At 43.2% G+C, this 14,688-nt stretch overlaps 1 protein-coding gene across 1 annotated transcript in view; it reads right to left on the reverse strand.

Annotated features, from left to right (window-relative positions):
- The window catches only part of spega (striated muscle enriched protein kinase a), a gene marked incomplete at its 5' end in the record, with an annotated part of 90,386 nt that overhangs the window by 24,358 nt on the left and 51,340 nt on the right, over positions 1–14,688 (reverse strand). The window contains 13 exons of the mRNA XM_079734247.1: positions 129–194; positions 531–573; positions 1,012–1,164; positions 1,693–1,719; positions 2,156–2,328; positions 2,743–2,820; positions 3,219–3,276; positions 7,629–7,841; positions 8,500–8,599; positions 9,647–9,815; positions 10,180–10,292; positions 11,296–11,468; positions 11,888–12,011. Of these exons, the coding sequence (XP_079590373.1) occupies positions 129–194; positions 531–573; positions 1,012–1,164; positions 1,693–1,719; positions 2,156–2,328; positions 2,743–2,820; positions 3,219–3,276; positions 7,629–7,841; positions 8,500–8,599; positions 9,647–9,815; positions 10,180–10,292; positions 11,296–11,468; positions 11,888–12,011 (1,490 nt within the window). The remainder of the gene's footprint in view (positions 1–128; positions 195–530; positions 574–1,011; positions 1,165–1,692; positions 1,720–2,155; positions 2,329–2,742; positions 2,821–3,218; positions 3,277–7,628; positions 7,842–8,499; positions 8,600–9,646; positions 9,816–10,179; positions 10,293–11,295; positions 11,469–11,887; positions 12,012–14,688) is intronic.

Consider the following 14,688-nt stretch of genomic DNA (forward strand, 5'->3'; position numbering starts at 1 on the left):
AAAGTACGAGAGTCTGGTAGGACCAGGCTAGCTAGCAAGTACTCAAAGCTTGCTTTTGATCATCAATAGCTTGACCATCATACAATATATTAAACATGGCGATGTCGTTTTGGTCCAGTTTGTCCTACCTGCCAGCGTCTTCGAGAGATGACTTGTTTCAGCATCGTTGTGTTGATGTTTTTGTTGTTGGAGGACTGTGATGCAAAAAATGGAAAGAAAAATCGAGAAGTTATCTACAGCATGGTCCAAAAAGTGGGATTAGAGGGGAACCACCACACTCTGCTTTTTCCTAATATTAGAGAGTAAACCGCTTCATATGCCTGTTTTGAAAAAATCCGGAACTGCATCATCAACTCCTTTTCAGTGAAAACATCGGATCAACACCATTTTTCCAAATCGGTGCAATTGAGACTGAATATCGCGGCGTGATGCCGATTGTTCCACACCACAGGTATGAAGCAGTCCCCTTCTATATTAGATAGCGGCTCCCCTAAAGTTGTTGGCTGTTGTGTCCCAAACTCATAATGTACCTTAAACCAAGGATGTTGCAGGCAATCCACTGCGGTGGGTCGCCTGTAAGGGGGAAAGAAGGACATGGATATGCACATATGCACTATTACATAATAATATGTGTATATCTTATTTCCCAAATCTAAATAATCTAGAAAATTATATATATTGTTGTAATTCAAATTCCTACATCTTTAACTTTCTACTCAAGACCCCTGGAGGCTATGTGTTTTCTAAGGTATACATAACAACAAATACATTTGTTTAAGTAACCATCATAATCATAATTTCAGGGGGATTGGGCTCCAGAGGGCTGTCTTTCTGACAGTACGCTTACTTCCTTCTTTTATTGACATTTCCTCTTTGGCGACTCTCTGCATGTGCAGAGCATGTTAAAAGGATAGAATCTTTTCTAGTCTGAAAAACAATCCTCCTTATCCCGGTGTGACAACAACCACCACAACCACTCCTGAACTCGAGTGTGAGGGCAGAGGAACGTACAGTCGGTCCGCCACCAGCAGCTTGATGACAAATCCCTTGGCCTCCTTGCAGAGGCCGGAGAACATGGCCTCCTCGAACGCCACGTTGTAGCCGCGCACGTTGAGTGCGGTGGCGCGGTCGTTCTCGCCGGCAAACGGCGACACACCCGTCAGGCTGAAACACACGCGACACGGCGGCCGTGAAACTTGGGGCAAACATGAGACTCGTGTCAAACCTGACCTGGTATACGATGGTTTCCTTGTTTGGCGGACGGCTTGGTCAAGAACGTCTCTCAGGAATGTGGTGGACACTTTAGCGGTAAAACCGATTTCACTTTATCGGTTTTACCTCAACGGTCAATAACACCAAAATGTACCACTACTACCACTTGATACATCTATGAGGATATATATTTTAAGATTAGATTTGCATTCTCTTTCTTATTTAAAATGTTCATTGATATTTTATTCTCATTGCTTATTATTGCTTCCCCACTGCCCTTCTGCTGTGATGCCCAAATTCACAGATTTTCTTAATTTCTTTAAGATATCCTTAGACTTGTTGAATCTTATCTTAAGATACAATTGACACAGACAAGAGCAATGAATATTTATAACAATAATCTCAGACGTGGGTGGTGATACACAATATGTTAAGACACATTTGTGTATAGGTCATACATAAAACATGAAAACCACTTACCAGAGATAGGTTATCACACCGACGGGCCTAGAGAGATAGAGAGAGATCAAGAGAGAGAGAGAGAGAGAGAGAGAGAGACAGAGAGACAGAGCGAGAGAAAGAGGGAGATGGAGAGAGATAGCAAGAATGCGAGAGAGAGAGAAAGAGATGAGGGAGAAAAAGGGATAGATGAAAAAAGAGAGGGATAGCGAAAGAGAGAAAGAGTGAGAGAAAGACCAAGGAAGAGGGAGAGAAATGGACACAGTGAGAAAGAAAGAGAAAGGGGGATGACAAAGAGGGGTTGGAGAGAGAGAGGAAGGGTAGAGAGACAGAGAAAGAGAGGCAAAACGGGGGACATGATAAACCATTATAGAGAGCAGGATAACAGCACATTAAAGGTCATGTTTGATGTGTCTGTGGTGGTCATGTTCTTAAAGCCGCGGGGCCAACCGCTCTGAGCAGGCGCGCACAGGTGGCAGCTCACCATATGTCTGTTGCTGTGGAGACGGGGGTTTGGTTGACGATCTCCGGGGCAATGTATTCGGGCGTTCCGTATCGGCAGTAGTGCTGTCCGGGAGACTTTAGTTTCAGCGCGCTGCCGAAGTCCACGATTCGGATCTGCTCGCTGCCCGGCGCGGCCATCACGATGTTCTCTGGCTGTGGGAGAAAGTGAACATACAGAAATAAGTTATTTTTTTGTTTTATTTAGTTTTTTTATTTATTTGATTTTATTAGTACATTTTTCCTGTCAAAAATGGTGCAGAAGTGTGATGCGGTTTATGTCTCTGGAAAGTATTAATGTAGCTCGAGTGTAGCTACTTTATTTTATCGGTTGTATTTTATATACCTAATAAGCATTTTCCGGTGTTAGTATTCAGCTGAGACCCCGAATAAAGATATAATTAGGTTCCATAGGAATACTGTTTGACAGTTTACTTTTTATTACTATTTAGTCATCGAGCAGACGCTGCTATCCAAAGGGAGTTAGCGTTAGGGGAGCTTTGCACAAGGGCTGCTACCGGTTACGTAACATAAAGTCTTCTGCCCATGAGTCTGTGGTAATGAGTGCACCTTCATGTCCAGGTGAGCGATGTCTTTCTGGTGCAGATAGCCCAGGCCTTCCAGGATCTGCCGCACACTGGAACGGATCTGCAGGGAAACAAAAACACAATTGTTTTAAATTAAATAAATGCATCGTAGCAGACACTTTTCTTCAAAGCTCGCCAGGATGTATGTTGTACATCCTGGCACTGAATTTAAGCACTTATTGTATGTCGTACTTAGTTATCGTACTTCGGGTCAGGGGGCATCTTGCTCTAGGGGGATTCAGGTTAGGGGGCGGACATTGGGGATTGAACCCAGTATCTTTAGGTTTGTTAATTCTAATAATTATAAATTATGATAACTCATTGATTTTAATATAGAGTGCTTTTCAATGTATCCCCCAGTCTTACACAGTGTACCGGTGACGTGTTTGCCATGAGTATGGTGGACCCCAGGGGTAACCGGGGTAACCAGGGGGGTCCCACAAACATTTCAACACTGACCTCCGACTCAGTGACCGTGGTCTTCCGGGCCAGCCTGTCCACGAGTTCTTCATGACATCTTTTAGTGGCAAAAGAAACCAGTTTAGGAAAAAAACATTTTGGGAAATATTTCAGGCCACGTGACTCAGCATTGTGGCGTGGGCGACCCCCCCCCCCCACCATCCCTACCCTCCTTCCCCTCTCTCCCCTCCTGAGGCTATGAATTAAACACAGGAGGAGGAGGATTCGCCCACACACCTCTCTCTTTCTCTCTCTCTCTCCCCATCTATCTATCTATCTATCTCTCTCTCCCTCCCTCCTCTCACTCTCCCTCTCTCTCCCCATCTATCTCCCTCTTTCTCTCTTCCTTCCTCTCGCTCCCCATCTATCTCTCTCTCTCCCTCTTTCTTTCTCTCTCCCTCTCCTTCCCCCTCCCCTTTGATGTCTCTTCCTCCCTCCCCTCTCCCTCCCTTTTGATGTCTCTCTCTCCCTCCCTCTCTTTCTCCCCCTCTAATTCCACAGATCTGGGATGAGTCAGAGCTCTGGTTGGTTCCCCTGCCGCCTCCAGAGGCAGTGGGACACGTCAGGGATAACCAAACAGACGTCTTCTATCTGCTGTTCCTTGGAGGCAGAAGCCGTCCCTGTTTCACCAGCAGTGAGCTGGGTGTGGTGTGGTAGTACGTGGGTGGGTTAACTGTGAATCCTCATCACTGTGTTACAGACAGGCTACAGACAGATGTTAGGATGTCGGGCCTTGAGGGGAGATTGATGTTAATATTTTTAACAGATTGGATGTTAACAGATGTTATTAGATTGGATGTTGTGATTACATTTTTCGGTTTTGGACTACATTTTACCCTCAAGAATAGTTGGATTAGTCTAACTAGTCAGAGATTATGAAACATGTGTGTATTGTTTCTATGTTTTACCAAGCCTACAGACATATGGCGCAGACATCACAAACGCCCTTAAAAACAGAGATTCAGATTAGTTTAACAAGAGGGATTTAGAAATATTTGTGAATGAGTATTTCGTTCTTGGGAGGAAGAGGACATCTTGGTTTAGTCAACAGCTTGGCTGTGCTGCTTGTTGGCTGGTGTTGTCTCCTAGCTGATTCACCACAGTGGGGAACTAGAATCCAGATTCATAGCAGACTATATTCTCTGTCAGTTAGAACCAGGCCAGTTGTGCAAGCAGTGGAGTTCAAACCCAGAACCTCTCGGTGTGAAACCCCAACACTAGACCAGGCCCGCTCCCTGGCGGTGAATCCTGACGAAGGCTTTTGTGTTCGGTTGAGTCAAACACAGCACTGTGTCTTATTTCCTCAGCGAAAAGTAGCTGCTACTGCTTCTACTACCACTCCCATGGGAGTCAAACCTGACATTTAAGTGTTTTTAGTGGTGGGCTTTTAGAGCACCCCTGCGTCCTCCTATCGCACTACGTATCCCAGCATGCATCTCTTTGTAGGTGGAACATGGTGAGATGCCTTACGATAACTGACACATAAACACAGACAGAACAAATATACAAATACAGTGCGAATATATGAGTATACAGTACACAACTTCAGTCCAGCCAAGTCTGTATAATCCTTTCACACAGCTATGATCTCAAAGGGCTTGGAATATTTAATGATCCATTATTATAATTATTAAGTACTTCATTTATTTATTGTTGAGTGTAGTTATAAAGTGATTGTGTCTGTATAAAAAGGATTTAATAGAATTCAAGAATTGAATTTATGTAATCTTTAAACACATAAAGGATGAGGTCCACTTGGACTACTGGACTGGTCGGGTGTCCTGGAAATCTGGTCATACAGCAGTTCTGCTCTATCGATCGCTCACTTTAATTGTCTGCCTCGCTTACTGGAAGATGCTTATGATGAAAGCTAAAACGTCCCAAACGTCAATATTACGAAGCCACTCGCAGGCAGTATATAACAAAAATGTTGGCACCTTTCATTTAGAATCATATTCCTTTCCAAGCCTTGTTGTTATTTTGCTTCTCATTTAACTAATTCAGTGTTATGATGTATGCTGTTCTTTTTTATTAACTATCCGCTTGCTCACTTTATAGTATTTCTTATATTTTATGGTATTCTTTTTTTCCTATTTCTATTTCATTTGTATGATGTTTTTGAATGTCTACTATTAACGCCTGCATTCATTTCAGTGTCTCATGTTATTCTCTCAACTTGATACTCAAAGCACCAGTGCCCTACTACGAACCTCGCTGAAGGCTATCTTGGGAAAGCCTGGATCGACAGAGACGCAACTCGCGATCAGAGTTAAATGGTACTACGAAGCTCACTTAGGATTCGATTAGTCGAGCAAGGTTTTCCACTTTAGGTTCAATGCGCGTTCACGTGAAATGGGCGTTTATCGCGTAATTTTACTCACCTTTACAAACTGGATAGATCAAGCAGTCTGTATAAATGCGTCTAAGTGAAAAGATTCTGCATGTTGTTTATAAAATAACTATGCAAAATGCAGAATTGTTCGCAGAATTAATCCCAATAGAATGATCGTAATTTCCAACCTGCCTTATTCTATAATTGGAAGAAATGTATCGCATGTTTTCACTCGCTGAAAGGTAGCGGCAGTGGCGGAGTGGATTAGTATAAGACCCGAACGCCAGCGACCGGGGTTCAAATCTTGCCGGTCTATCATCATGGCTATTACCCCCAAAGAAGTGGTGCCAGCAAGGCCTTGAAAATATGGGTTCAAGTTCGAAATAAGCACAAAAATATAGTTCCATGTCCTATAGTTCAAATGTACGAAAAGGACCGAGTGGGAACATTTCCAGCGGCGAACAGAAGCTGCTTGTGGAGGTCTATGAGGAGTACAAGCATATAATAACTCAAAAAGGGAACACCGTAACCATTAATAAAAGCAAGGAGGCCGCCTGGCAATAAAATCGCAGATCTTTTAAATGAATAAGTAGTATTAAGCGTAACATATTTTAATGTATTATTGACTGCAGGTTAGGAATCAGGGAGATAGTCTTGAGGTAACGTGTCGGGCTTGCAACCAGTCGTCCGGGGTTCATCCCCACCTACTTAGTAAATTAGGAAGGATTGCTGGAGATACCGAAAAAGTTTTCATGCTATTTATTTTCCATTGCTTTGAATAGGCCTATTCTAAATTGACTGACCATAGTATTTTTCTCAACATAAGTCGTCTTGGCTGCCTGCCGTGTAACTTACCTGAATGGAATTTATGTGGCTGCAATTTCCCATGCAGCATTGTCTTTGTCATTGTGACAAAGAATTATCAGTAACATTAATATTAACTTTACCATGGGATTTTGCAAGTTATATTTGGGTTCTAGGGATATTGTAAGACATTTATTATATAAAAAGTAAATTGTTAGGCCTAATTTCTCTGATATAAAGGAAATTACAAAAATAAGCCAACGACAAGAATTCAATGACCTCCCCAGGACACGAACTCAGGTCGCCCGTGCTATAGAGTAGATGCTAGACCACTCACCAAACTGCTGAGCCCCAATTTTGATAGAATAGATACATTTGTCTAAAAATGTGTTTAGAAAATATCCACGGTAACAATAGATAGCAATTCTTTTCATTATTTTATTTGCATCATTTAATCTTAGACCCTTAGTGAAAATATACGCTGTTTGTACTTCATATATGTACACTTATGACAAAACCGCGAGAATCTTCTGACGGTACACTTGTTTCCGACCGATAGGACTTCTCTGAAACACTGCTCAAGTAAGCCTGACAGTTAGCCTGGTACCGACCAGGTTCATTTGGTCGGATAAATTGCCATGGTTACTTAGCGGAGATTCCCTTATTCAATTCCCCTAGAGTTACATTGATGTAACGCAACTCTAGCATAAAGTAGCGAGGCTAAGTGAAATAAGCCCGGCTTTGCCTTTAGCTTGGTTGATGGAATACCCCCCAGGTCCTTTTGAAAGACTGATTCTTTATTTAAATTAATTGATTTTTGTTGTTCTGAAAGGCTGAATGCTGCCCGGGTTTCTTTTCCCACTTGGTGAGACAGAGCTCGGGGCTCTGAATGTAGGATTAACCTCCTAAACATAGAAACTAGAAAATATAAACTATTTTGTTTTCTTACAGCCTAATGCTACCTTTGGTGGAAATGTATATGTTACAAAAAGAATATGTAAAAAAAGAAAAAATAACCCAAAAATAGTCAATTTATAACAATTTGAATATTCTGAAATATTAATAAAATCTAATCTAATATATATATATATATATATATATATATATATATATATATATATATATATATATATATATATATATATCAAATGTAAACAAATATACAAAATAGACATTATATAAAAGATTATTGAAAATACCAAAAATACTAAAATAATACAAAACATAAACAGATGATTCAAACCTAAGCAACAAACGAGGCTAAAGAAGGATACAGCTCCATCACCAGCACCAGCGTGTTTTTCTTCTCGAAGGCGTCATGGAGGAAGGCGATCCTCTGGTGATCCAGCTCTGACAGCAGTGCCATCTCGCCCAGTGCTGCTGCTTTCCGCTTCCCCCGGGACGACACAAACTTGGCGGCAAACTCCGCTGGCTTCCCGTTGTTCTTCGTCTTCTGCGTCACCCTCTTCACGTACGAGAACGCCCCCCTGTGGAGGAGGAGGAGAGATGATCGGTTGGTGGAGAGTGACGGGGTGGAGTGTGTGTGGATGGGGCGGCAAGTGGCTCAGGAGGTGGAGTGGGTAGGCTGGTAACCGGAAGGTTGCTAGTTTGATCCCCGGCCCCTCCTAGCCGAGTGTCGGCCTGACTATTCCCAAAAAACTGTCTGTCGCCTTGCATGGTTGAAACTGCCGTCGGTGTGTAAATGTGGGCATGAATGGTTGATTGTGAGGAAATATTGTAAAGCCCATTGAGTGGCCACTGTTTAGAAAAGCGCTGTATAAATGCAGTCCATTTAGCGCAGCTGGTTGTAGCAGCCTCACCTGGCCCCGATCACACTGATTGGACACTGGGGCTCGTGAGGCCGCACACCTGTGGTGCATTGAGCAATCAGTGCGCACAAGTTAAATGAGCCGTCACCTCACACACTCAGGAGAACTATGACATGGCAGCATTCAACACCTGCGCTGTGTGTCGGTGTACTCCGGTAAACTCTGCAATAAACCGGTTTAAACATCATCACACTGTGTCCTGGTCCTCGGAGGAGCCCAGTAAAGCCACCGAGGTGGGTTGTGGGTAGGCTAGAGAGTGTCGATTTGGCAACCACACAGATTCACACGTCAAACACAAAGGGACATTTGCGTGTACCTTCCGATCTCCTTGTGGACATGGTAGTAGTCAGTAAGGCGTCTCATCTTCCTTAGGATGCTGCCTTCATCTTCTGCCGGAGCCACAGCCTGCTTCCTCTCTACGCACACAAACACATGCACAAACATACATAGTCGCACGCACGCACACAAACACACATATGCACGGTGAGCATCTGTCTTTGTTTATGTGTCTATCAAGGTGGTGTGTGTGTGTGTGTGTGTGTGTGTGTGTGTGTGTGTGTGTGTGTGTGTGTGTGTGTGTGTGTGTGAGAGAGAGAGAGAAAGTCCATTAGTGATAGATGGTTTCCCTGGAGTTTCAGGACGCCTGTCCTGTGTCAGCAATATGGGCCATCTAGACCCTAACACAACAGCTTCTCCCGGTCCAGAGAGGAACGACCATTTATGGTCACATCCTCAGGCAACAAAAGCGGTTCCTTTATTTCACTGACAGCTCAGCGAGCGGGTGGACCACTAACATTTCAGTTGGCTGGGGGGGGACATTTAGAAAACTGCGGAGGGTTTAAAATAGAAACTATCAACTCTGCGCACAGAGCGCCTGAGAAAGGGGAATGTATATAATGTGTATAATGTATATAAAACGCAGCCAAACTTTCCACGGCCCCCTTTTTCCAACATAAACTTTGTTAATGGCAATGTAATTTTCGAGAGCTGTCGAGAGCTGTATGAAATGAAGCAAAAGAGGTTTCTTCAAGCCTATCCACTGGAACCAGTATTATGAATATAAAAATAAACAATGGCTGGGGGGATATAGGTTTTGGATAGACATCCTTCCTCGGATCAGTTCCTCATGTGTTCTTGACAGTGGTGATGAGTTCAGGACAGTAGTGTTGCAGACATAGCTGTAGTCGTGCACTCATAATGGTAGTTTTGCGTTCATAGCTGTAGTGTTGCGTTCATAGCTGTAGTGTTGCATTCATAGCGGTAGTGTTGCGTTTATAGTGGGAGTGTTGCATTCATAGCTGTAGTTGTGGGTTAATAGGGGCATTGTGGTTGGTTCATGGAAGTGGTGGTAGGTTCATAGCGCTGGTGGTGCTTTCATAGCGCTGGTGATGCATTCATGGCCATCAGTATGCCCATGACAGTGGCGTATTCAAGACAACAATTAGTGTCAGAGGATTCCTCACCTGCATGGACGGTGACCTCAGCCTTGCAGGAGACGGCCCCCGCCAGATTCTTGGCGGTACAGGTATACACGCCTGAGTCTTCCGGACGGGCGTTCAGCACCACCAGAGAGTACTCTGGATCATCGTAGACGAACGTGCAATGGCTGCTCTCTGAGAGGCGGGCCTCGTCCTGCAACCAACCAATCAGTGGTCAAGATTAACAATTCGGCGGGAAAATATTATAATTTTTCCGAGATCTTCTTCGTTTTTTCAATCAAGGCTCTGGGATGAGATAAGATAAGATAACACTTTAAAAATCCCCTGGAGGGGAAATTCCTTTGTTACAACAGTCCAGCAACAGTGGAAAACACAGGATAAGATACAATACAATAATGATTGCTGAAGTAAATGCTAAAGTAAAGACAAACAGAACAAACAGGGCAAACAATATAAAACATATGAATAATAAAGTGGCCCAGTACCAGTACTTCACAGTTTATTAGAGTATATAAATGAAAATGTGAACAAAGAGAAAAAGTACTGAGATATGGTACCTTGTACCACAGGATGTCGGGGTCGGGTTTCCCCTCCACCACCACGGCCAGGCGGGAGGTCGCCCCGGCGTCCACGTCCAGGTCCTCCATGATGGACTCAAACTTGGGTGGTGCTAGAGGAGGAAGAGGAGGGCGATTTTATCTGGATACACATTGCTACGTAGGCTGACTAGTCCACCAAACCAAAGGTGGGACAAAGCTTGTGTTTGTGTGGGACAGGGTGCCAATGCTGAACGGTAGTCTCAAGGTCTGATACGTCTTTCTAACTTAAAGAATTTACATTCTCACATCATCTTTTGACAAACTAAAACAAAGAAAACCTTTGAGAATTGGCTTGCACCAGCTTCACCCAGTTATAAGTAGTTTCCCAGTTTTTTTGTACCTACCTTTACCTTTTCTTTGTGGAGATTTGCATCATATTCCACCTAAATCTGCACAGCTTGTGCATGAGTCACAATTTTGCTATGCTACACCCAAGTTGGGCGTAGCATAGCAGGCACCACAGACGGTGACAAGTTCACCTGCAGTTGACCCACATGTACACAGTTTGATTGACATCAAACCCAGCCCTGTGATGACAGCCTTCCCTGCCTTCCTCACAGCCATAGGATAAAAGCCTGATTTTAGTAAAAGATCTGCCCTGGAGTGTTCAACTTTTGAATACTAGAGCCAATTAAAATGCGGGACAACGTCTCAATACGTGAGACGGGGGACAGTGGATAAAGATGGAGAGTCCAGCATAAAGTGGGTCACCTGCTCACCCCAGTTCTATAAACATCACATTTTTCATTTATCCATTTTAAGCTAGTGTTTCACACTTAGAGTTTGAGACTTTATCAATGGCCTAATCCCAGCTTTATCAAGAGACAATCCTGAATCATTTCAAGACTGAGATCATTCCTTAGCTGACTTTGAGATGTATATTAAGAAACATTTGACATTTTCTTGACAATCTGTTTGCCAGGTGTATAGTGGATAAATCCGTTTGTTTATTTCAGGTTTTGCACTCTAATGACCAAGGAAGAAACACAGAGAATGAACACAGACAGAGGTATGTTGGTTGGATTTGGGGTTTTCGTTTTCATCAAACCGACTTCACGTAGCTAGGCCAGTTACCTGCCAGGGCCAGCTGTATGGTGCATAGGTCGCTGCCAAACTGGTTGTTCGCCATGACGACCAGCGCTCCCACGTCTAAGCTCCGAACCCGCTGCAGCTTCAAGGTGTGCTGGTCATCGTCCGGCATGCTCATCTCATACACCCCGGGTTTGTGCACCAGCGCGACCCCTCTCCTGGGGGAGCCAGAAAATAAATACCCTGGTCATGGACGGGCCTAGGGAGATATTAGCCTAGCCCAGTGCAGGGATGTAGCGTAGCTTCACGTAGAATTATGATCTCAGGGTTTTTCAATTGTATCGTATTCTTAGCAAAGTAAGACAAAGTTGACTTAATTATTGAGGTAAGGAAACCTTTTTGCTTACAGTTACAGATATAGTAACTTATAAAATGTCTCCCTTAACTTTAAAAAATGTTCAGTTTCTATAGATCTGTTGTTTTTGGATTTACAGAAATACTAATATCTATTCAATTAAGATTAGCTTATAGTGTACTTTCTGCTGTGACAACCAAAAATTAGGAATTTATCAAATACATTATATGCATAATTAAAGACAGTGTTCTGACATTATAACCACCAACCAGTGACACCCACCTCTTCCAGGTGACCACGGCGTGAACGTGGTTCAGGGTGATTGTGATGCTCACTGACTGGTTCTCCACCACGTGAACCATGTCCGGCTTGTCCATGATGATGGGCGATTTCCTCAAATAGGGACCTATAAAAGGTCATAGGCCACAAAGGTCAATAACTTGATAGATACTTGAACGCACACACAAACACTCACTACACGCAACTACACAACTGCACGTATACACACACAAAAGTTACAAATATCCGGTGATTCCTTTAGTTAAGATAATGCAAAATAAGTTACAAATATCACACACAAGTAATGCATTATTTACAAATGAGTATGTATAAAAATAATCGAAATATGCTGATATGCTGATATGCTGATCCAAAAATATAAGTGGCTCATGAAAACACTGAGATATTGTACATATTTTTACCGCAGTGTTATTGCATACTTGATCCTGATTCGCCAATAACATCCTAAGGGTGTGTATTATATTTCGATAATGCTCAGCTAACAATCCAGGGTCCTAGAACAGAACTATCAAACCAGATATTTCCCTGAAAACAAAAAATACGCTCAAAGCGCCGAAACAATATTGAATACATCTTTATATATATATTATTTCTTTTTTTTTCTTTTTTTTTTATCCCGCCACCACCCCCTCCTCTTCAGAGGGCTTCTTTAAATTTAATGAAGCAATATATATATATATATATACACACATATATAGCATACACAATATGTTACATTCAAATCTAAATACATTGCATTTACTTTTTTCCTACCATAACAATTCACTCTGTTTTAGTAAGGTCCTGAATCCATATAAGGGGAGGGGGGATTATAGCCCCACGATAAAGTGTAACACATAACACATACAAAGCGAAAAGGTGAGAGACAGACAACAGACGACAGAGGGAAACGATACAGGATGACATCAGAACTGACAAAACGTGACTGGACAAGACAATTGACAAACACACTGCGATGGTATTAAAGATTGGGTGGAGTGATCTGTGCTTCACATTAAGTGGTCACTGTTAGGGTGTAGAAACGGGTTGGTCATGTTATGCGTGAGTGTGGAAGGTGTGTGCCTATGTGTAAAGTGGTAGAGGAAAAGGAAGAGGAAGAGAAAAATAAAAGGGGAAATATAAATAAATAAGCTTTACATAACAGAAGAGGGGGGTATGCAGGTGGTAATATATACGGCTTGTAGTTATGTTTTTGTTTAATTTATAAACGTTAAAAATGAGGACCAGGTGTCTTCAAAGGTTGATATTTGCTTCTTTCTGTGTGCATTGTATTTTTCCAGTGAGATGTATTCTGAGATTAGATTTGTCCAGTTATTGATGTGGCAAGATTTCTTTGATTTTTTGGAGGACTACCTTTTTAGCAACAACTAGGGAGATAAGCCACGGATTCCTATGTTTTTGCGGGATGTGGATTTCGGAAATGTCCCCAAGGAGACATAGTGTAGGGGATGAAGGGATTCTGTAGCTCAGGATCGTGGATAGAGTCTCATTGACTGTGATCCAGAAAGATCGAAACGGTTGACAGAGCCATATGGAGTGCAAATAGGCGTCTCTGCTACCTAAAATTTATTGTGAACAGATAACTGTGTTGGCTAGGCCCATTTTGAACATTTTACTTTGGGTGATGTGAGTTCTGTGAATGACTTTATATTGTATAAGCTGCAGGTTTGTGTTATCGGTCATGGTAAATGTATTTTCACAGATTTGTTCCCAGTAATCAGGGTTGGGCGAGAAGGCCAGATCAGTTTCCCACTTAGAACACTTGGCCAGATCTGCATTTGAACTCCACGCTGTCACTGTCACCCTTCCTATTAATCTCTTCATTGTGGTAATCTACCGTCCCCCTGGTCCCCTTCGTGAATTCTATGACGAAATGGATGCCCTTCTCAGCTGCTTTCCTGAGAATGGCACACCACTCGTTATACTTGGCGACTTTAACATCCTGCCAGAGAAGTTGCACTCACCGGAATTAACCAACTATTTTGCCACCTTTGACTTAACACTATCCCCTTCTCCTCCCACACACAGGGCCGGGAACCAGCTTGACCTGATATTCACAAGGTCCTGTGGCACCTCTGCTCTCTCTGTTACCCCACTCCCCGTGTCTGACCATCACTTTGTTGTTTTTTCTCTCCCCTTAAAGTCCTCTCCCCCACTCCTCTCTAGTCCCCACATTGTCACCACCCGCCGCAACCTCAAAACTCTCTCTCCCTCTACGTTTGCCTCAACTGTTCTGTCTTCACTACCTTCTATTGAACAATTCTCTCACCTATCCACAGAGGAATCCTCTGACACTCTGCTATCCTCCCTCTCCTCCTCTTTGGACTCCCTCTGTCCCTTCCACTCCAGACCAGCGCGATCTTCACCCCCCCCTCCTTGGCTGTCTGAATCTCTGCGGACCTATAGAGCAGAGTTATGGGCAGCTGAGAGGAAATGGAAGAGATCAGACTGTCCTAATGATCTATCTCACTATCTCTTTCTTCTCTCTGATTTCACCTCCACTGTGTCAACAGCCAAATCTGCCTTCTACCGGACCAAAATTAACTCCTCCGCCTCAAACCCCAGGAAACTGTTTTCCTTCCCTCCTCAAACCTCCCTCCCCTCCTCCTCCTTCCTGCCTCACTGCTGATGACTTTGTTACCTACTTTACCCAGAAAGTAAAGGACATTATCTCCTCTTTTATCACTGCCACCATCCTCCCTCCCCCCACCCCCACCTCTGTCTTTACCCAATTCATCCCTCTCACCTCAGACGAGGTCAACAGAATTATAACATCTAACCAT

The sequence above is a fragment of the Pollachius pollachius genome (genome assembly GCF_949987615.1).
Source record: "Pollachius pollachius genome assembly, chromosome: 4".
In the NCBI taxonomy this organism is placed as follows: Eukaryota; Metazoa; Chordata; class Actinopteri; order Gadiformes; family Gadidae; genus Pollachius; species Pollachius pollachius.